Below are 24054 nucleotides of genomic sequence, written 5' to 3'. Positions count from 1 at the left end.
GATTATTGAGAGGCTATATATAAGAGAAATTAATAGATAAATAGTTATGACCGTGTACGTGTGGTATTAGTGTATATGTATATTTTTAGTGACGACCAGCTTGATTTTCTTGAAGAGGAAAAGTTATTGTTGTCTTTTTAGTTAATTTGGCTAAGTATAGTTTTTTTTTATCGTTTATTACCTTGTCATAATTTGTGCTGTTAATACTAAAATTATCTAATTTTTTTTGGCGACACTAAAACCATCTAAATATAATCCAAAGTTTGAAGTTGGTTTGTTGTTTATCTCAAAATTAGATTATCAGACTAATTTTACTATCCTAATTTATCGAAAATAGATATTACTTTTAGAAGGTTGCTTTTATTGGATATGCTTTTATTGTATATTTATTGATTAGGGTGATTAATATTGTTATTAATGAAATTAGCAAATGTATGATTAATTAATATTATATTAAATGAATAAGAAAAAGTAAGAGAGGAGATAGATAGATAGATCGACGTGGTTTCTGATTAGATCATATGGAGATGTGTTTGTACTTTGTAGAATGGAATCGTATGAGTTTGAACTACCGACTCACAAGTCAAATAAATTCGAACTTCGAAGTATGAAGATGTTGAGGAAGCTGGTTTAGCCTTTACGTGACTCTTTTTTTGTTTGAACATTTAGCCGTTTGTTGTGCTCTATACAGGGGAAAAGAGTTTGTTGTGCTCTATATAGGGAAAAAGAAGAAGAAGATCCGTATGCCGTTCATGTCTTCCTTCTCCGCTACTATTAGATAACAGCTACTGTCATTTGTCAATGACATATACACTTATTATTACAAAGAACGTTTCATTTTATTTAAAAGGGTCTATTTCTGTATTTTTCAATCACTATCAGACCATTTGTAATGGCATCCTATGGTGATTTAGGATAGGCAAAATATACGTGAAATCTATTTCGATTTGATTTAAAAAAAATAGATATTTGTAATTCTATAGAAAAATATCGATATGTAATATCCGCTAAAACGAAATTTTCTAATCCAGTATGATATATGTATATATAAATAACTATATGTTTAATCATATAATTATTAATATCTATGTAAGTAGGGGTGTCAATATGGGTAAACCAACCCAATCCAATCCAAACCCAAATGGATTGAGCAGTTTATGGATCATGAGTTAATCCAACCCATTAACTAAATGGATTGGGTTAAACCATAACCCATTTAAATTAATGAGTTAGTAGTTTTATTGGGTTGACTCATTAACAATAGTATTAGTAAACATAATTTACAAATATTTACTATATCACAATAATATTACCATCAACTTACTAACATTTAATAATTAAAAATGCTAATCAAAAATTAGCAAATTATATAATTTTCTTTTCTCAAGTTATATAATATAACTCATCAAAATATTTGAATTAACAGAAAATCAAATGTCTAGCAAGAAAAACAAGATTGCCTCTCTAGTCTCCACCATTACACATTAACAAGAACTATGGTCGTTTGGTAATAGAACACAAACAAAAGTCTCTAATTCCAATCGAGCCACTTCATCATTTCGTTCACTTCTCTTGTTATGTCTGCCCATTGTTTCACCTAAAACACAAAATCAACCATTTGAGTGCAAACTCATATCTTAAAATCTCTTAGAAGAAATACAACATTCAAAGAACCAATTTAGAGATAGAGAATATTCTGCTTGATGAAACACTCACTGTAACAATCATTAGCTACACTATTCATTTACCATCCAAGGTGTAAAACACTTTACATAACAAGAATCCAAAAAGAAACTCGTTTCAAAAAGGGATTTTCACAAGTGCTTTTCTTGTTGAATTATATTGAGGACACAACAGCCACTACCAAAGAAAGAATCATAGTATCGCAATAAAACCAACGAGAATGACACACTCAAGACTCATGCATATCAAATTTCTCAAGTAGAGTCAAAGAAAAGAGTCAAAATATTTACTTTGAAAATAATCAAAGAACTTACTCCTTTGGTGGACGTGTGATCATGTCTTCCACATCATTTGGACTCGGTCTAATAACAACCGTCTCACCTTCACCATTATCATCTACAATTTCAGAAGAGGATAGTGTTAGACTTTTATACACATGATCAGTTTATAAGACAAAAGTATGTATACCTTCATCATCAAGCATATTATAACCATATATCCAAGAACGAGTACACAATAGAGCTTGGACGTTACTAAGATAATCTCTAAGTTCTTCATATTCAACAGAAAGGAAAGGAAGATTATGTCTAATAATCACTCGACTAAACTTTTCCCTAGAAACTTTATCATCAAACTTCCTTTCCTTTCTAACATCCAAACAATTTGAGCATTTCTCAGCATGACGTTTCAAATTAGATGTTCCACTAGTTGGCAACCACACATAGTTCTTTGGACACTTTTTACAATATGCTCTCTCTTGGCCATTCTCATCTTTTTCTATTGTAAAATAATCCCAAGCAGTTGATCTCTTAGTTCTTTTGAATGATTAGAACTTACTAGAGCCGTTTGTGATGCACTTGTGGATGATTGGCCACCACTGTTTAGAAGATCTTCATTATTCATCATCTTTGTTGACACCTTGCTGCTACAAGACTTGTAGTACAAGTGTTCCACAATCACTGATACCTGTCAATATAAAGAAAGTCTATTCGCACTATGAAGAGACAGAGTCAAAGAAAACTCTTCCAGCCACAAATAAAATAAAGCTTGAAAGTCTACAATTTTTTCTTCATACGCTAGTCAAAATCTGAATTTCAACAAAGAAATATCACGTAAAGAACTACAATCACTGATTCCATGAACTCCCAATAGAGCAAAAAGCATTTTCCAATAAGAAAATATCAAACCAAAACCTATTTCTCACAGACTCATCAACAAAATTATAATTTCTTAAATTAAAAAGAACTCACCTTGCTGCTACAAGTGTTCCACAAACACGTAAAGGATGTTGATACCTGTCAACGTAAAGAACGTCTATTAGCACTAATGCACTATGAAGATACAAAGTCAAAGAATACTTCCAACCACAAATAAAATAAAGCTTGAAAGTTCACTAGTGTTTCTTCATAAACTGGTCAAAGAGACCTTATCAATGAGCTTATATGATGAAGCGAGAAATCTGAATGTCAACTTGAAAACATTGAAAACGCAAAAATCATTTTCCAATAAAAAAATATCAAACCAGAAACTATATTTTGAAGTATAGTCATTTTCCAATAAAAAGTGACTAGTATAACCCAAAATATCATACGCATGATCAAATCGAGTATACAAAGACATCACAACTCAAAACTCAAATACAATCCAACTTACAACGCTGGTGGAAGAGTAGTGGTGATACTCAGTGTTTGGTCTCCTTGGTAGTGAAGATCTGAAAAAGAGCAACATTCAAAACTCATTCTACAATCAAAACATCACAAAGAGACTCGGCTACTAAACATGAATAGCTTCAATCATCACTCAAGAAGAACAAAGGTACATCAATACAAATAAATAAACCAAACAATGAGACAATCCTTCCATGAAAGTCACTTTCAAACCCAGAAAAAAATTACTTCAAAATTGATCCCAAATCAGCAAAATCAATGACCCATAAAGCCAAATTGAAAAAAAAAATAGAGTTTGACTCACAAGGAAGATGAGTTGATGTGTTGCGATCGATAACCCAAAAGCAATGACCCAAAAGGGTTGATCGATGTCGTGATCGATGATGAAGGTCTCGTGAGATCGAGAAAGAGAGAGCGTCTCGTGAGAGAAGAAAGAGAGAGAGACTAAAAAATTATGTGAGAAAAAGTGGGTTGGATTGGATAATCCATAAACCATTTTGATCCAAACCAATATTAATCCAGCTCACTAAACTCATTAACCCATAAAAACCATTTATCCATTAACATCCAAATTGTTAACCCATTAGAACCATGGATTGGTTTGGTTTGGGTCAACCCATTAATTTCAACCCATTTTGACACCCCTATATGTAAGTATGCTAATGTTTTATTTGCTAAATTGATTATTTAGTTATTAACTTTAAAATAGTCAATTTTTTCTTTGTTATGAAATAGTATTATTTTAATAAATTTTAGATATTTTATTTGTTTTTTAATTTGATTTTTTTTTTACAAATCCAATCAGAAATATTAATTTTAGTGGACACCGAACATCCAAATAGTTACAAAGTAAGTACTGATCATAAAATTGATGATCCAAACGAAATAGATCACAAATACCTTTAAAATATTGGTTATCCTCTTCATGCCCACCCTAATGATCTATGAGACCGGCATATAGCATTTGCAACGTCTCAATCAAACAACATCAACAACTGATGAAGCAAATTTTCTAAAAATAAAACACATGCAGTGGAAAGGTGAAACAATGTGGCCGGCATTGGATTGCTCAGTTGTGCTTTTAGAGACACTTGTGAATTTCATCTTTGCCATTATTCTTTAGCGGTGTTTCTGGTAGAGATCGGAAAAGTTCATCAGGAAGATTTGGTATGCTTTGAAGCTCTGAACACTCTCTTATTAGCCCTTCTACAGGTACAATACTACAATCTGGTGGGAGGTGATACATCCGCGTTTTCATGTATGTATTGCACATTTGTATTTTGCACCCTATTATAGGCTTTAATATACTAGAAAAATGGGTGTACTTGTATTACTTTTTGCAGTCCACAATTTTCATAATTTTGTTTTATATATAGCTATATATTTTGTTGGTTAAAGTTTTAATAGTTTTTGAAGTCAACTTCTTATTAAGATATATCCTAGTAGAAATAGCTTCAGCGGAACGCCTCCCACGTTTGACAATGTCAGAAACAGATTTTAGATTTCAAAACAACAAATCACTTTAAAAATTTGGAGAAACCAAAACAAATGATGAATTAGTAAATATGAATAACATGTCTAACAGGCCTTGTGGTTCACTTTTTTCATTCTCTGTGTGTTTTCAGTCAGTTTAGGGTTTATATTTTGAAATCAATGTAGTGGTTCAGTCTCTGCATTTTCATATCTTCTATCAGTCTAATAAACTAAGAAATTCATCCATTTAAACCTCTTCTTTTTATTATTTTGGACAGTTTGAATGATAGTTCTATCTCAGAGACTGTGCTAATGTCTTTGAAATCCTTGTAGTATGAATCCACCAAGAAAAGGAGGTTTCCCCGCAAGAGCTACCGCCGGACGAGGTTGACCCAATTTCGTGAAGAACATAAACCCATGTGCTCTACCGGGATTTCCACTGTGAAGCATTGAAGAACTACTACAAGCACTTGCACGAAGAAACCAGCCAACTCTCCACCCTGAGAAGAAAGATGGTGCTCTTTGGTAAGATATCCTTCTGACAACAATTTATAAATTTGTATTAAAAGTTTCACTAACTAGTAAAAGAGTCAGATCTCGGCAAAATAAATGAAGAAAATAAAGGAATTTTTTTGTGATTTAGTAAAATTAAGAAAAGAACGTAGAATAATAAAATAAAAAACAAAGAGTAGTAACTTTCTGCGAAGAGCCGACATTGAGGTGCCAAACCGTTCTTTGTGGTTGTAATAGGATATCAATTGACAATGAGGTCAAGTATAATATAAAAAGAGTTTTTTTTTCAACGGTTTTGATGGAGCTTGGTGGAATATCAGTGAGGTTCCTCAAGAGCAGCAAGACAAGTGGTGGTCTGATTTTGTGGTAAGATTCATATTCGTTGTTTCTCTTAACTACCTCTTGTTTAGATTAGATATATTTTGCTTCTTCTTTTTTTCCAGCAAAAGTATTACTCGGATTCAGACCACCATAATTTGGTGAAGACTCTTTGGACAAAGAAACTCAGGAAAATGATCTCAAACAACATTAACAAGGGAAAGACACACAACAAAAAGCCCAAATTTGTCTCTGATTACAATTGGAAGTTGATATGGTGACATTGGAACACTCCTTAGGTAGTTCATGTTAGCACCACAAACTCTAAGAACAGGAAATCAGAGCGTGATGGAGATAGTATACATCAACACATCTCAGGTTCCAAATCTTATGCCAAGGTCAAATATGAAATGGTACAATAAACTTAACTCTTATTGTCTTGTGTCTATTTATGTTTCTATATTTTTCTTGTGGGTCTTTTAATCCATTTGCCTTACGTATATAGATGATGGAGTTGGGTGAGAAGACAGCTATCACTGACCTGGTGCGGTAGACTCATATGAAAAGTGCGACACATTTGTAGACAAGCGTGCACAGAGGATTATTGAAGAAGTTGAGTATATTTTTGTTTCAGAACACCCCAACACTGATGAGACTGATAGCCAAGGCTCCAACTCAGAAGCATCAATCACACCACTTATGAGAGATAAGGTTTTTTACAAAGTAAATGTTAGATTATTTTGTGGTTCCATTGTTGTGGTTGTTAATGGTTATTGGTAAATGTTTGATAAGTTTTTATTTTGTGATAGTTGCCTTTGGTACTGTTATGTTTCATTGTATGTGTCTAGTGATTTTTGATTCTTGTTTTTATGCTTTTGTAGGTGGTCAAGCCACACAAAGGCAGGCTGTTTGGACTTGGAAAATCACAAATGGAGAACTATGATCACATTGCTCCACCTGCTGTTGTTCTTACTCGTCAAGCTCAATTGGAGAAAGAGGTGATTAATCTTACAAGAATGGTCAAGTTGATGAGCCATCAGCTCAATTCTTTGTGTGAAGCTAGAGGAGTGACAGCCTCTGATGCAACTATCAACCCTTCTCCATCTTCACCTCCTACCCCCAACGAGCAGAGAATCTAGTTAAATAAGCGATGACCCTCTTTTGATCGTTCTGTAATATTCAAGTGGTTGCCGCAAGGAAGATGGTGTTGCTGACTTTCTGTTAGCTTTTTGTGAAAATTGAAGACATAACAATTAGAATCTTTTTGTGTTAACTTTGTTATGTCGTTAGTTTTCACATATCGGTTTCATATTCTGTTTCTGCTAAATGAATGCTTTGTTTCCATTATGTTCCAAGAGTTTTAGTTTATTTTTATATTGTTATAGTTTTTTAAAAATCAATCTATATAGCTTTCTGTGTACTGAAAAAAAACAATTTTCATTGTCGGGATTTAATATTTTGTCATAATAATAATAACCACAAATTTGGCCATAGCTAATCTGAATTCAATTTTTAGATACAAATGTTTTGTAACTAAATTTGTAGCTCCATTTGCTATAACTTTGCTTAGGATAAATTGTTGCCAAGTTTTGTAGTCACTTAACTACAATATATCTCTTGCTGAAAGCGTTGCCATGGTGCGACAGAAAACTTCATAGCCATGTTGTAGCTAACAGCTACGGCAAATGCTTTTGCTCATCCGTCGCGAGCGAGCTACGACATAGCGACGGATTGGAGTTAGCGTCAACGCTGACGGCACGGTTTCCGGTATCTGTCGCTTACTGCGTTTTGGCTACAGATTATCCTTTGTAGTAATGAATAAATCGGTAACTATTTAGCTGATTTCTTGTAATGTCTATAACTATACATTTAAGTGTTAATGTATAATATAAAAAATTAGATTTACACTTTCACTATTTTACTCAGTTTTTAAACATCATATTCAACTTAACATAAACCGTAATGTAATGCAATCATGACCCCAATCCATCCATACAGATGATAATCACAAGGACCATAAGTCTATTTTTAATAACCCAATATAGTAAACCACAATTAATCAACCAATTTTGAATTTAAAATTATCAAAAAACTTATAACGAGAGCATCACTTATATCTCATCCACTCATTATAGCATGTTATATGCCACAATCAATTAACGTAGACACTAACATCAAAATCAAACATAATTAATCTTAATTAGCATACATAATCTTTTCATAATGTAACATTCTCAAAAACCATAAACATTATTATACACTTCTCTTGCGTAAGCTTATATAACACACACAAAAGAAAAATACAATTATATAATTATATTTATTACACATAAAATATATTTCATAGTAACGCGGACCTATCTAATAGATGACAAAAAAAAAAAAGTAACGCGGACCTATCTAGTTTTTTTTATAGAAAAGAAAGCAAAATAGTTATAAGAATTTGAAAAGTCGTTAATGGGCCTGATTTATTATTTGATATGTTTAGTGGGCTAAGACTTTATAATAGCAGCACTCTCCACGGCGTCTATACCCACCCACCGACCAGACCTTGAGCAACACGTCCATCCTCCGTGGTAATTTACTTTACTACCCTCTACTTTCCTCAGTTCCCTTCGAGTATATTTCTTTAATACCTTGGCAGGATCGTCATTTCCTAACTCAGATATTCTGAATACATTTTTTATTTATATAAATGTGACTCCCCCCTGCGTGAGTCATCGCCCACTCAACACACACTAGATCTATCTTCATCGTCGTTTCTGCGACTCCTAACCTCTCCTCCTCCTCGTGATCATCGTTTGAGAAAGATGGCTAGAAAGTTCTTCGTCGGAGGCAACTGGAAATGCGTAAGCTCTCTTCTCTTCTCCCTAATCTCTTTCTGTACTTTTTTTTTTTAATCTCTCGCTTATAGTCGCTTGTCGATGATCTGCTTGTTTCCTCGCCGATCAAGTGAAGTAGATCGAACAATCCCGATTTGAATTTGAGATTCGGATCCATGTTTTGATTAGTTGTATGTGATCTGATTCCGATTATTGAGATTCCTCTATTCTGATGTTATTTGGATTAGAGAGAGATGCGATGCTTATGATGGTGATATTGTTGTGAATTTTGAAATAAACGTAGAACGGAGCTGCTGAGGAGGTGAAGAAGATTGTCAACACTCTTAACGAAGCTCAAGTTCCTTCACAAGACGTCGTTGGTACGTGCTGCATCTCAATCACTCTTAGGGACTGCCTAATAACTAATTAGAAGAGCTTGTGAATTACTTTTGTTTAGATAAAACGTATTTGTCACTTGAATCTGGAATAAATAAGATTCTGTATGCATGGATGGTCAAGTTTATCGAGTTTGAGTTTTATTTGTTTATATATGCTTTGGTTTTATGTGATTGGTAATTAAAGTACTGGAAAATTTTACAAATGCAGAGGTTGTGGTTAGCCCTCCATATGTGTTTCTTCCTATGGTTAAGAGCATATTGAGGCCTGACTTCTATGTTGCGGCACAAAATTGCTGGGTCAAGAAAGGAGGTGCCTTCACTGGTGAAGTCAGGTGAGAGAGATTTCCCTAGCCACCGATGTCTACTTTAAACTGTTATATCCTTATGGTTTTATGTAGTAAATATATTTGTTTTTTGAACTTGCCTTAGATGATGTTGAGGTTGCTCTTCTTTGTCTTGTTTCATATTGTATTCTTGTCTCTTATGCCTTCTGTAACTTGTGTGTGCAGTGCTGAGATGCTTGTGAACTTGGACATCCCATGGGTTATCCTTGGTCACTCTGAGAGGAGGGCACTCCTCAATGAAACAAACGAGGTTTGTGGTCTTTCATGATTTTTTTTTTTAAATTCTGCTGTACCATTTGGATTTGAGAGCCATGATTTTGATATTGAATTCAATTCTACATATCTAGTTTGTTGGAGACAAGGTTGCCTATGCACTTGCTCAAGGTTTGAAAGTGATTGCTTGTGTTGGTGAGACTCTTGAGCAGCGAGAGTCTGGATCGACCATGGATGTTGTGGCTGCCCAGACTAAAGCTATTGCTGGTATGTATATTGTCAAAGACTTCCATTTCTTTTTGCTTTATTAGTTCGTTCTCTTTGACACTCTGGGCTTGTTATTTTGATATTAGTGTTTTTTTTTATCGACTTGCTCTGAGTGCGTAGCTGTCTTCAGTAAGACTGTACATGTTGACTTTATCCTATCTGTTAGTGTTTATCTCCTAACTGCAAATAAATGTTTTGCTGGCCAATATTCTTATAAAGACTTTATTTGTGTTGGTAATGGCAGACCGGGTGTCGAACTGGTCAGATGTTGTCATTGCATATGAACCAGTGTGGGCCATTGGAACCGGAAAGGTCGCTAGCCCAGCCCAAGCTCAGGAAGTAAGTTTATTATTCTCTATGCGTGTGAGAAGTGAAGCATTGTGCTTATCGTCATTACTTGATATGAAAACCAATATTCTTTTTCGATGATGGACACAGGTACATGATGAGCTAAGGAAGTGGCTTGCAAAGAACGTGAGCGCTGATGTCGCTGCTACAACCCGCATCATCTATGGAGGTAAACAATAATACAATACTTTGATTTTAACCAAATGCCTCCACAAAGTCTCTTTGATACTAAGCTCGATTATGTAAATAAACTTTCAGGATCTGTCAATGGTGGTAACTGCAAGGAGCTAGGTGGTCAGGCCGATGTTGATGGTTTCTTGGTCGGTGGTGCTTCTCTAAAGGTGTGTTTAGCCTTGTAAATATAATGCTTAGTTTGTTGCAATCAAAACCATTATTTAATATTCTAATGTGTGTTTTTCTTCTTTGATTGTTGATTTTGCAGCCTGAGTTTATCGACATCATCAAGGCTGCTGAGGTGAAGAAAAGTGCTTAGTGACTTCACGAAACAATCTCAAATCCTTTTGCTTCTTCAGTCTCAACTCTGATAGAAAAAATGAATAAGTCGATACAGTGTTATTATGATACGCTTTGCTTCAGTTGTATGTTGTTTTGAGGAGGCAACAAACATTTTCTTGGCCGATTTATTTAGCTCTGAACTCACAAAATCTCTGCTTTTTCTCATCTTCCCCAGTGAAGTTGTATTTGGTCTATTGTTGTTCTTGTATTTCCTATTCCATTTTTGGAAAAAAAAGAACAGCTTTGTTTCGACAGTGTTTTTGGACCGCAAACCCAATTCCAGTGTAATTGATTTCGACTCAAATTACAAATGGCCCGGCTTATATATTTCCGTTGGTGGTAACAGTTAGCTCTTATCCTTCGTTTCTGTTCTTATTGGTTGTACACTTGTACTTATTCGACAGAGTATAAAACGACAGAATCCAAACCCATACTTCACCCAAAGTAACATGAGACCAACACCGTTTGAAAGTCCCGAGCAACGGCTCTCTTCACCTCTGAAGATAAGATCCGTATGCCGTTCAACACCGTTTGCTAGTGTAGATAAAAGCATGGATGACATCCAGCTGTGAAGTAAAATGAACTCTGAACAGTGCAGTCTCATTTGTATCTCAAGAAACCTTTGTTTGGGATAGTTTGAATGCTTGGTCGCTGGAGTATGCGCAATCAAGTAGGAATATGATAGCTTTGTAAATTGCAGAGTATTACCATTGAACAAACGTACCAATCGTACATCGCAACAAAGGTCCTCACTGGCTCCTCCATCTAATCTCTGCAGAAGCTGTATCACTGCATACATGATCTGGAAAAGGTACACCATAGGATTCCACCTACTGGGGGTTGAACGGTTTGTCTTTGTGTACTATTGCTTGGCTCAATAGCCTTTGTATATTGGTTATTTTTTTTTCGTGCCTATCGGTGTGTTTTGAGTTTTTGTAGCAAATATTATGCAATTTTTGCCTTGGTGGCTTTATAACATTCAGTGTTAGAAAAAAAAGATCCTAGAAATCTTCCTTATGCCCACCCTAGTGATCTTAAGACTCCCATATGGTGTTTGCGATGTCTTGATCAAACAACATCCACAAGGACTACAACTGCTGAAGCAACTTTAAAAAAAAAAAGAAACGCATTACTGGAAAGGTGAAACATGGCATTGGATTGCTCAGATTCAGTTGTATTTTTGGAGACACTTGTGAACTTTATCTTTACCATTATTCTTCGTTTTAACGGTGTTTCTTGTCTAGACTGGATATGTTCATCATGAAAGATTTGATGTGGCGTGAAGCTCTGAACACTTTCACTTTCTTATTTGCCCATCGACAGATACAATCTGGTGGGAAGTTATACATCCGCGTTTTTATGTATGTATTGTTGCACATTTGCACCCTATCATGGCCTTCGTGGTCTAGAAAAATTTAATTGTATTGCTTTTTGCAGTCCAAAATTTTTATAATTTTTTTTATATATAGTTATGTATTTTTTTTTTTGGTTAAAATTTTAGTTTTTGAAGTTAACTTCTTGTTAAGATATATCCTTTGTAGAAATAGTCTCACCGAAACGCGTCACGCCGTTTGACAATGTCGAAGCAGACATACAAGTTTCCAAAATATATAATTCAGATTTTAGATCAACAAATAACTTTTAGAAATTTGGAGAAATCAAAACAAATGATGAATTAGTTAATATGAATAACATTTAGACCAAAAAATGAATAGCATGTTTATTAGGATTTGCGATTCACTTAAATGTCTATAACATTAAATCCCCCCCCTCACAAATCAACGGAGGAGAAAACTGATATAAAAACATCTCCTTAAAGATTCTCTATTTTGAAGTTTCCAAAATTCTATATTTGAAGTTTCAAAGTGTTCTTTTCCAAAAGCAAAGCAACAAACTTAATTTCAAACAATTATGATAATCTTTATATTTGTCATAATTAATGTAAATGCATAAAACTTTTATAAATAACTAGTACATATATGAAAATATTACAGAAATATTAATAAATAAAATTTTACACTAAAATATAAATTAGAAATAGAAATACATAATTAAATATTAAACTACAAGTAAAATACCACATTATTCCATAAAATTATTTCCATAATGTTCTATCTTCGATTACACAAAATTTGTTTGGACAATATTTTAAAAATTTTGGAGGTTCCAGAGAAAAATTACGATACTATTAGTTTTGTTGTAAAATTTAAATTGCGTAACAATTATGTCTTCATGTACGTTTTTAAAAAGTTTATTTTATTAAGTTTCTTTTATTACATTCATGTTGTTTAATTCTAGTTTTAAAATGCTATAAATCTTATTAAAAATGTTTACTTAATTTTATGTATAAAACCTGAATTTATATAAAAAAAAATTGAAATATTTATGAGAAATAAAAGTTTTAAAATTAAAATGATAAACAAAAAAATACTTAAGAATCATAAATGTGATGTGTAATTAATTGTAAGGACCAAAATGAAATAAAAAGATGAAAATTCGAATTTGAAGTTTCTTTTTAGAAAGTAAAAGATTCTATATTTAAAACTATAGAGTTTCTTTTGGAGATGTTTAAGAATCACAATATATTTTTTTTATAGAATAAAAACAAAACAAATATAAGAATAAGAAAAGTTATTAATGGGCCTGTTTTATTATTTGATGTGTTTTAGTGGGGCTAAGACCAACCGCAACGGAAGCCCTTAGCGATTCTTAAGGGTCATTACCAAAGTTAATGGTAATATAAAAACTATATTTCAGCATAATTATCTAAGGATCAACCCGTAAGTAAGGGGTCGAGGGAGCTGAACCTTGGGCGACGTGGCAGGTGGGTATTGGCGGAAGATTCATTCGTCTTTGGTGTAGACGGAAAAAAAAATTCATTTTCGACGAAGGAGAGAAAAAAAAAGAAAGCTGTCGAGAAAAGGCGATAAAAGGCGATTTCTAATCGATTTTGACGAAGGTAAATTGAAGCTTTCTTTTGCTGTTTTTTCAATTTAGATTAGGTTACATGTTGTTTTCCTCTGAAATTAGGGTTCTGATTTGTGTTTTCAATCGATTTGTGGACAAAAACGTTTGAAATTAGGGTTTCAAAGATGGGGGTTTTCAATCGATTTGGGGTTTAAGGTCGTTTGAAATTAGGGTTTCAAAGAAGGGGGTTTTAGATCGGTTTGTAGTTTGAGTTTGAAAACGATTTTCGTTTCAAACCATTTGTCTTGTTTTCTTAAATCAGTTCTTACCCTAATGATCTTTGATTTCTTCCTCACTTTATCTTCCTCGCTTAATCTTACATGATTTCTTTCATGTTTACAGAGACATAATGGGACAAGATTATTTGTATACACAGCCTTCTTCTTCAGCAGAGTCGCTTGACATGACGTACCTTCTTGAAGCAGAATGTGAACTGTACAAGGATGAAGATGACAGTAGGATCTTGCATCAAGTGTATGGAGACGAAGCTGATGATGGAATGCCTTCGACATGCTACTGTGGTTCTGATGCAGTGGTTGCAACATCTTACACGCGTAAAGATCCAGGGCGCTTGTATCTGACGTGCGAGAATGTAAACGATGGGGACTGCCACATCTGGAAGTGGTGGGATGTAGCTGTTACAGAGGAGCTCAGAGACGTTCAGACACAGCTTAGGCTGGTGAAGGAGCAAGCATTTGAGTGTGACCAGAAGCTGATGAAGCTACAAAAGGTGGTGTGTGAGTTATCTAAGAAGAATGCAGTGCTTAGAAATGGCTTTGCGTTGCGCGTCTGTGTAATGGTCGCTGCACTACTCTTGGTTGGTTTGGCGGTGATGTTTCAGTCTGGTAAGTTTCAATATTTGAAATTGTTGTTCTTCTTTATTCAATTTTGAAAAACTATTGACTGTTTGATCACATTTTTTTGCAGGAAGAGCTTCGAAGAATTAAACCAGAGCCCCTTCCGTGTCTGTATAATTAAGGTACTACAGCTACGTCTCTCTGTTTCATCCTAGTGTATTTTGTTAGTCTAATACTCCCTCTGTTTTTAAAAGATGCATATTCTAGATTTTTCACATATATTAAGAAAATTCATTAAATATGCATTGTTTTTTGTGAATAACAATTTTCCATAACTTTAAGCCAATAGAATTTCAATAAACACCATTAATTTTTTTGAAACTTACAATTTTTCATAAAATCATACATTGAAAAAGTAAAAAATGTATCTTTTTAAAACAATTTTTTTTTCCAGAACATACATTTTTTAGGAACGGAGGGAGTAATAAATATAACTTCAAAAATAGTAGTACTCTGTCGGAGCAATTGTGAATGTAATTAACTTTTTAAAAATATTAGCTTGGTTAAATGCTAGTTATAGTTTGATTGGTTAAATTCTAGTTATAGTTAGCTTGCTTAAATGCTAGTTTGCTTTTTACCTTCCTACCGCCAAGGATTTGATTGTTTTAAATGTTTTAGAGGTGTTATTAGTCTGATTTGATTGGTGTTGAATGCAAGTACTTTGCTTTCCACCTTCCTAACTGCTCGGTTGAAATGTATCTTAGGTTAAAGGTCGCCTACTTAAGGCTATGTGTTGCTATTAGAGCGACACAGAACATTCTCAAAACCATGGATCCTAAAACTAGTTATATAAACCTCTTGTTTAGTCAATCTCAGACTACAGTGGACCTTGATTCACCCGAACCTTTTTGGTTGGGTAGCCAAGGTCCTAATGAGTCAGTTGTCGAGTCTGGTGGCGACCCTAAGGAGAGGAGGAAATGGTCTCCGAAGGAGGATAAAATCCTTATTGGTGCTTGGCTTAACACCAGTAAGGATGCTGTCGTAAGTAATGACCAGAGGGCTGGTGCATTCTGGAAGCGCATTGTCGACTACTACAACGCAAGTCCGCAATTGGCTGGGACAATACCGAGAGAGGTTTGTTCCTGCAAGAAGCGTTGGGGTAGGATCAACACTGATGTATCCAAGTTTGCTGGATGCTATGACGCCGCTCTGAGGGAGCAGAGGAGTGGCCAAAAAGATGATGATGTGATGAAAGCCGCCATAGACATTTTCTTCAAAACTAACGACTACAAGTTCAGCATGGATCACTGCTGGAGGGAGCTGAGGCATGACCAGAAATGGTGCTCCACCTATGGGCCTAAAGAATGTGGAAAGGAAAAGCGCAAAGGAGACGTGGAGGCTGATGGAGGAAATGAAGCAGAGGGCAGACCTATTGGGGTCAAGGCTGCTAAAGCTGCATCTAAGAAGAAGAAGAGTGGTAAAGAAGAGTCTTTGGCAAAGATACACGCAATCATGAGGTTATGTCTTTGTTTCTTCCCATAGTTAGCTATCTCGTTTCTATTGCTAGGACTTACCTATCTCGTTGATTGAGTTGTGAGCTATTTCGTTTCTTTATGTCGTTGATTGTGAGTAATTACATGTCGTTGGTTCTGAGTAGTTACATCTTGTTGGTATTTCACATGTGTTTCTTTCCACTTCAACACTAACAACTCTGGTGTTTCTTTTCAGGTTCAGCAGTAGTCAGGTCCAGCAGTAGTCACGGGTTGTGAAGATGGTCACGGGTTGTGAAGATGGTCACAGGTTGTGAAGTTGTCTAAAGTCACGGGCCCTTCTTTTATCTAGTTTCTGTAGTATAAAGTAGTAGTCTCTTTGTTGTTGGTATGTATCTCGTTCTCCTACTCTCCTCATCATCAAACATCTTTTGTAATATTTGTCCACCTACTTCTTGTAATATTTGGAGGAAAGACCTTGCTGCTGTAATATTCGACTTGCTTCTGGAAACATCTTCTGTAATATTCGACTTGATCAGTTTATCTTTTGGTAACATTTCAAATTCTATTTACTTACTTCTCTTTATAATTTTGTCCGTTTAACATTTTATTAGCCGGTTTGATAACAGACGTTGCTTCTCTTTATAATGAGAAATACATAAATAGGTTTCATAACCTCTTAACATATACTCAAACTTGACATATACATAAATAGGTTTGGCATTTGTTTATCCTTATCTAGTGAACAAACTTGATGTTTATTCATGTGTTGTAAAGATAGATGTAGCTTTTATAAAGTTGCTATTTTGTCTAAAATTGTTACATTTTTAGAAGTGTATTAAATTTTCATAATTCAAATGTTTTTTTAAAAATAGCAGTTGTTGTTGATTTTAGATTAACTTATTGAATGTTTTTAGATATGTCGTCATCTTCATCTGATGAAGTGGAGGAAAGACTGGAAGAAATTTTGGAGGAATACACAGAATATATATTTAACGAGATTGTGGAGGATCAAACCATCCCGCAAAGGAGACGTACTTATAGAAAACGACACTGTGAAGGAGGACACACGCGCTTATGGAATGACTACTTCAGCGAAGATGCGACATTCTCGTCTGATCAATTTAGACGCCGTTTCCGCATGAATAAAGAATTATTTTTGCGTCTTGTTCATAGCCTATCAGAGTGCTTTTCATTCTTTCAGCAACGAAGAGATGCAACCGGGAGGCTCGGTCTTTCTGCACTTCAAAAATGCACGGCAGCAATTCGTCTGCTTGCTTATGGTACTGCGGCTGACGCGGTTGACGAATATCTCCGACTTGGTGAGACCACCGCACTTTCATGTTTACATAATTTCACTGACGGAATAATACATATATTTGGAGAGGAGTATCTATGACGATCCACACCGGAGGATCTTCAACGACTACTCGATATTGGAGAGACACGAGGGTTTCCTGGGATGGTCGGGAGCATTGACTGTATGCATTGGGAGTGGAAAAATTGCCCAACTGCTTGGAAAGGACAGTACTCACGTGGATCAGGAAAACCGACAATTGTCTTAGAGGCTGTAGCTTCACACGATCTTTGGATATGGCACGCTTTCTTCGGTCCTCCAGGTACCTTAAACGATATTAATGTCCTCGATCGCTCTCCTGTTTTTGATGACATTTTACAAGGTAAAGCTCCGAGGGTAAAGTACATGGTCAACGGACACATGTATAAGTTGGCGTACTACCTCACAGACGGTATATATCCAAAATGGTCAACATTTATCCAATCTATCACTCTCCCTCAAAGTCCTCAGGAACAGTTATTTGCTAAATTTCAAGAAGCTACCCGAAAAGATGTAGAATGGGCTTTTGGAGTATTGCAAGCTCGATTTGCGATTGTGAGAAACCCGGTAAAAACTTTGGATAAGGAAAAGATAAGAAAGATTATGAGAGCATGTATCATCCTACACAATATGATAGTCGAAAATGAACGGGACGGATACACTTGTATCGATATATCTGAATTTGAAGAAGGAGACAGCACTAGAACTTCACAGGTGGAAACGGAGAGACCTACAAATCTGAATAATATGTTTCCCAATCGGAATGATCTTCGTGATAGGAATATGCATGCCCAATTAAAACATGACTTAATTCAAAATGTTTGGAACAAATTTGGTGATGAATATTAATAATTGTTGTATCTTTATTTTTAATTATTGTGATTTTAAATTTATTCAGGCTATATTATTGAAACATTTGATAATTCACTTTAAAAAAAAAAAAAAAAATTATTCTAAGGACTTCTTATTAGGACTCACCATTGTAAACACTTATTTGGTTCGGATCCTTAGCTATTTAACAAAAAAAAAAGTTATTTTTAAATTACTAAGGGTTCCACAATGGGTGCCAAGACTTTATCATAACAGCACCCTCCACGCTAGGGGTGGGCGTTCGGGTACCCGTTCGGGTTCGGATCGGGTATTTCGGATTTTCGGGTATTTCGGTATAGAGGTTTAGAACCCGTTCGGGTATTTCTGTACTTCGGGTCGGGTTCGGGTATTTTTAGTTCGGATTCGGTTATTTCGGATCGGGTTCGGATATTTAGATTTTGAAAAAAAAAATTAAAATTTTCATTTCTCAAGTTTATTGTATTTAAAAATATAACTTTTAGTTAACTAATTTTTTATTTTTAATAGATTGAATGGTTAATAGATTTGGATATAACATTTTAAAACTAAAAAGGCACTAATTTAGTTATTTTTTTAATTTTGGATATAACTTTTTGTTAATTTTTGAAATAAAAAACTTGACATGCATTTTAAGTGAGTAGCAAATCATTTTTCCGTAATTGTATGTATATCATATGAACTTAAATTATGTGTAGTATCAATATAAATATTTTATATAAAATGAGAGATATAAACTAGAAACATAAGGTTAATTATACATATGTTCGGTTATATTCGGATATCCATTCGGGTTCGGGTATTATCCGTTCGGGTTCGGGTATCCAATCTCTCCTTATTCAATACCCGTTCGGGTATTTTGCTACTTCGGTTCGGATTTCGGTTCGGTTTTTTCTGATCGGGTTCGGGTGCCACTTCGGATATCGGGTAAAGTGCCCACCCCTACTCCACGCCTGATTACCCTCCTCCGCGGAAATTACTATATTACCCTCATATTTCCTTTTAGTTTCCTCCGTGTACATTCCTTAACACCTAGACACGATCGTCATTTCCTTACTCAAATATTGTGAGTATATTTATATCTATATAAGTGACCACTGCGTGAGTAATCCACTCATCGCCCACTGAAACACTCTCGATCTAATCTTCATCGTCGTTTTCTGTGACTCCTAATCGTTCTCTCCTCCTCCTCGTTTGAGAAAAGATGGCCAGAAAGTTCTTCGTCGGAGGCAACTGGAAATGCGTAAGCCATATCTTCTCTTCGCCCTAATCTTATTTGTGTATTTCTTTAGTATCTCGTCGTGAATCTGTTTGTTTCCTCCCGATCAAGTGAAGTAGATCTGAAAACTCGTGTTTAAGGTTTTGTTCATTGCTTACCTCGATTGATTTTTGACTTTGAGATCCTTGTTATGTGATCTGATTCCGATGGTTGAGATTTGTTGATTCGATTCAGTATGATCTCGCGCTCAGGCTTTGATCCAATAAATGCTCTAATCATGTTGAGATTGATACTGTGTCTCTCGCGTCTAAGATTTGTGAATTTTGAATGAAATGTAGAACGGAACTGCTGAGGAAGTGAAGAAGATTGTCAACACTCTTAACGAAGCTCAAGTTCCTTCACAAGACGTCGTAGGTACGAGCATCATCTCAATCACTTTTACGATAGAATCATAGCAATAAGGTTATCTGTTTTTGGTTTATACATGTCTATGAACTCTTAGGGTTGTGAAAATGCTTGGACAGGACGCGTTAACAACTAATTAGATGAGTTTATGAATTGCTTTTTTTGTACTTGAATAAAAACGTATTTCTCACATGAATTTGGGATATATGCATGGATGTTCAAATCTGTCAAGTAGTTGTTGTTGGCTAGTTTTGTTTTTCATATATGCTTTGGTTTTTATGTGATATTTGTAGCAATAACTCTATCCTTGTTATTGGGGTAATAACTTACTGGATTTTTTTCAAAATGCAGAGGTTGTGGTTAGCCCTCCATATGTGTTTCTTCCTATGGTTAAGAGCATATTGAGGCCTGACTTCTATGTTGCGGCCCAAAATTGCTGGGTCAAGAAAGGAGGTGCCTTCACTGGTGAAGTCAGGTGAGAGAGATTTCTCTAGCCACCGATGTCTACTTCAAACTGTTATATTCTAATGTGCAGTGAATATATTTGTTTTTTGAAGTTGCTATAGATTGCGTTAAAAAAAAATTAATAAATTCGTTTTTGTTTGCTCTTTTATGTTGTATCCGGCCCTCTTATGTATGCCTTCTGTAATTTTTGTGTGCAGTGCTGAGATGCTTGTGAACTTGGAAATCCCATGGGTTATCCTTGGTCACTCTGAGAGGAGGGCACTCCTCAATGAAACAAACGAGGTTGTTGGCCTTTCATGATTTTTTTAAAAAGACGTTTTGGAATTGAGAGCGATGGTTTTGATATTTAACCTCAATCCTGCATTTCTAGTTTGTTGGAGACAAGGTTGCCTATGCTCTTGCTCAAGGTTTGAAAGTGATTGCCTGTGTTGGTGAGACTCTTGAGCAGCGAGAGTCTGGATCGACCATGGATGTTGTGGCTGCCCAGACTAAAGCTATTGCTGGTATGTATTTTGTCGAACACTCTCTCCCCATAGTTCTCTTTGACACTGGTTACCTGTGATTGTGATTTTAGTTATCGTTTCTACTCCTTCTTAGTGCATAGCTGCTTTTGTAACTTTATCTTAACTGTTATTGTTTATCTCCAAACTGCAAACATATAATTTTCTGGCCATTTTTTCTTACAAAGAACTTCCTTTTGTTGGTAATGGCAGATCGAGTGTCGAACTGGTCAAATGTTGTCATAGCCTATGAGCCAGTATGGGCCATTGGAACCGGAAAGGTCGCTAGCCCAGCCCAAGCTCAGGAAGTAAGTTTATTATTCTCTATGCGTGTGAGAAGTGAAGCATTGTTGCTTATCGTCATTACTTGATATGAAAACCAATACTCTCTCTGGTTATGAACACAGGTACATGATGAGCTAAGAAAATGGCTTGCAAAGAACGTGAGCGCTGATGTCGCTGCTACAACCCGCATCATCTATGGAGGTAAACAATAATCATACGACAGTACTTTGATTTTATCCAAATACCTCCACACAGATTCTTTAATACTTATCTTGATTATATGCGAAATAAATTATCAGGATCTGTTAATGGTGGTAACTGCAAGGAGCTAGGTGGTCAAGCCGATGTTGATGGTTTCTTGGTTGGTGGTGCTTCTCTAAAGGTGTGTTTAGCCTTGTAAATATAATGCTTTCTTTGTTGCTTGCAACCAGAATCATTATCTAATGTGTGTTTTTCTTCTTTGATTGTTGATTTTGCAGCCTGAGTTTATCGACATCATTAAGGCTGCTGAGGTGAAGAAAAGCGCTTGATGACTTCACTAAACAATCTCAAATCCTTTTGCTTCTTATTAATAAGTTGATACAGTATCATTATGATACTCTTTGCTTCAGTTTTATGTTGTCTTGAGGAGGCAACAAACAATTTCTTCGCCAATTTATTTAGCTGTCAACTTATAAAATCTCTCCCTTGATTAATATTCTGAGTGAAATGTTTGATGTTCATTTGGTATTTCATTTTTTAAAACAAAAAGAAGAAAATTGAACAGGCCAGAAAGTATTTTGGGCCAACAGGCTCAAGCCCATTGTAATTGATCTTAGCTCGAAATACAAATGTCCAGGCTTTCGCTTCTACTAAAACATTTATTCAATGATCATGTTCAGACTATTAAAAAAATTCATACCAATCAATCCTTATGTGTCCATTCACTGCGGCAGTAAAAGCATAACAGTACAAGTATAACTACCTTTTTTTCTCTACTGGTGCTATCTCTGTATGGTTACCGTTAAATAGTAAAAAGGACTGCTTTGCCGTTTTTTAATAATCAGTTAGATTGATTATATCACTTTTTTTTAAGAACGTAGATCTGATGTCATTTGTTCCACTTCCACTAGTATTTTGTTAGGGTTTACTTGATGAAGACCATATTAAAAAAATATAGATTTGTAGTAAGAGATCTGAGAGAGATAAGAAGAGAAAAAAAGGAGTAGAGAGAAGATGATATGGTTAGTCAGAGAAATATAGTTTTATTTTTGGGTATAGGATCAAATTCCCCATTTTGCTATATATATATATATATATATATTTTTTTTTTTTTTTGAAGAAAGTATTTTGTGAATTTTCGATATCTGAGTAATGGTGTCAGCCACTTTTAATAAAAGTATAATACTTTTTGAATGATGAAACTCACGGAAATTTGGCAATGCAAGTTGTCAACGAGTGGGTGTTTCTTAATTTTGATTATTTATTCATTGCTTTTTTGGCTTTTTAGCTTATTAATTTTGACATTTTAGCTTACGGAATATTGTTGTTTTATCAGGCATCATGAAAAACGTTGGGAAAATCATGGAGAAAATAAGAGATCATGTTCCCATGAGTGTCATTTTTTGGTTGTAGTCTTGTAGAGAATAATTAACTATACTTAAGCTAATAATTAAACAAATTGATTAAGTAGCATTGACAGATAAGTCCAAATTAAGAGCTTCGAATGTCGAAATAGTTCAAAATCTTATTTTCTTTTGTTCAACCAGAATATACAATTCAAAATCTTAGTATTCAAATACTGAAGTCAATGTAATGAATATGAGTATGAATTTTGACCTGACCACTCAAAAATCCAACTAAATGCTGTAACACAACACAACAAAGACTTATAAAATAGCACAATACGTGATTCACAGCACACAAACGTGGTTTACATTTTATATCCCAAGTCAACCCCCCATACGTCTAGAGATGCTCGTTAATATTTTAATATTAATATTTTCTGTTTCACACTTCTCGGGATGTATTTCTTGTAACTTGCAAGGATGATATGGATTCAGATATTTTGAGTATTATATTATTTATTTGACTTTGAAGTTATTTGCGTAAGGAACAAACAACTGTGACCGTAGAAACTAGAAAGGGAGATTTGACGAAGTCGTTGTATTTTGGAGAGTTCTGCAGTCCATTCTGTAAGTATTGTGAATCATAATACCTCGACCAACCATTTGTATAGGTCCTCTACGTTCAAGGTCGTGTTTGTTTAAAAATCATGTCATTAAGCTATTTCTACTATCTCATTTACGTGGGATTGTAACAGTTAAGTTGCGTGTACTTGTAACTTCAAATCAATCGGTAATAACTAGTTTGGTTCCATACTTTTATAAATTTATTTTTCTTACTAATATGGGAATTCTTTCATTCGTTAACAGTAGCTAGCGTCTTGCTAACAAATAACAACATTCTAAAGAAGAATTAAAGGGTATACAAAATTTCAGAGGATGTTATTTAGTAAATAAACCAACTGTGAGAGAGGGAGAGAGAGCTGAATAAACTCTTTCACATTACTTTTTTGACATTTTGACATTTATAACCTCGGTCAATTTCTTCTAATACAATGCTAACTAGTATTAATAACAAACAAACAACTAGGACAAAATAAGCATTTTTTTTTTTTGAATGAATGTTAAATTTGATTCATCAAAAAAGCCTTTTTACATCATGGTGTTGTCCTTAGTTGAATATAACTCTATCTCTTACTCCTTTACATTTTAAACTCTAGTACTAAACCAATATTGAAGAGCATTCTCCATTCCCTTGCCCCCCTTATATCTAAGAATACTCAGCTTGTTTCTAATCCCTTTTTCTAAGAGCTTCTTCACTACTTCCATAGGTAAAGGAGTCTCTCCATGCTTAATCTTGTTTCGTTCCCTCCAGAGCATATGTATAGCAGCTTGGAAAGCATACCTTAGACAGAATAATCTCCTCTTATCCCAATCTGTCTTCATAAGAAGATCAATCACCTCAGACCAAACTGTAGTATAAGAATCACGCAACACACCCCTCATTAGATGTTCCCAAATCTGAGAAGTATAAGAACAATCAAAGAAAAGATCAAATAAGCATTTTCTAACCTACTAGTATTATACAAAAAGTTGGATATTTTCTTACAGATCTTACTTTCGTAAGTTCTTGTACTT

At 34.8% G+C, this 24054-nt stretch overlaps 5 protein-coding genes across 6 annotated transcripts in view; 3 read left to right on the top strand and 2 right to left on the bottom strand.

The window, feature by feature from the left end:
* The window catches only part of LOC103863213, a 743758-nt gene that overhangs the window by 471181 nt on the left and 248523 nt on the right, over positions 1–24054 (bottom strand). The gene's annotated exons all lie outside the window — the stretch shown is intronic.
* Positions 1310–4012, bottom strand: LOC117133734. Its single transcript, XM_033290684.1, has 4 exons — positions 3337–4012; positions 2934–2978; positions 2521–2649; positions 1310–1597 (listed from the first exon to the last, which is right to left on the bottom strand). Exons 1-4 carry the CDS (start codon positions 3409–3411, stop codon positions 1532–1534), a joined length of 315 nt encoding a protein of 104 aa, XP_033146575.1. The 5' UTR covers positions 3412–4012; the 3' UTR covers positions 1310–1531.
* Positions 8300–10816, top strand: LOC103863163 (triosephosphate isomerase, cytosolic). Its single transcript, XM_009140917.3, has 9 exons — positions 8300–8503; positions 8781–8856; positions 9083–9206; positions 9384–9468; positions 9566–9698; positions 9943–10037; positions 10137–10215; positions 10305–10387; positions 10489–10816. The coding sequence occupies exons 1-9, from the start codon at positions 8465–8467 to the stop codon at positions 10537–10539; spliced, it is 765 nt and encodes a 254-aa protein (XP_009139165.1). The 5' UTR covers positions 8300–8464; the 3' UTR covers positions 10540–10816.
* Positions 13734–18082, top strand: LOC103863162 (glutathione S-transferase T3-like). 2 transcript variants are annotated; one of them, XM_033290662.1, is made up of 2 exons: positions 13734–14374; positions 14457–18082. In XM_033290662.1, exon 2 carries the CDS (start codon positions 15080–15082, stop codon positions 15866–15868), a length of 789 nt encoding a protein of 262 aa, XP_033146553.1. In that variant the 5' UTR covers positions 13734–14374; positions 14457–15079; the 3' UTR covers positions 15869–18082. Both variants share the same exon structure in this region, with proteins under 2 accessions (XP_033146553.1, XP_033146554.1).
* LOC103863161 (triosephosphate isomerase, cytosolic) lies at positions 19001–21601 on the top strand. The gene is made up of 9 exons (XM_009140915.3): positions 19001–19241; positions 19556–19631; positions 19974–20097; positions 20285–20369; positions 20458–20590; positions 20801–20895; positions 20995–21073; positions 21172–21254; positions 21352–21601. Exons 1-9 carry the CDS (start codon positions 19203–19205, stop codon positions 21400–21402), a joined length of 765 nt encoding a protein of 254 aa, XP_009139163.1. The 5' UTR covers positions 19001–19202; the 3' UTR covers positions 21403–21601.

This window comes from Brassica rapa, chromosome A04, assembly GCF_000309985.2.
Source record: "Brassica rapa cultivar Chiifu-401-42 chromosome A04, CAAS_Brap_v3.01, whole genome shotgun sequence".
NCBI lineage: Eukaryota > Viridiplantae > Streptophyta > Magnoliopsida > Brassicales > Brassicaceae > Brassica > Brassica rapa.
This window is presented reverse-complemented; position numbering and strand designations above follow the sequence as displayed.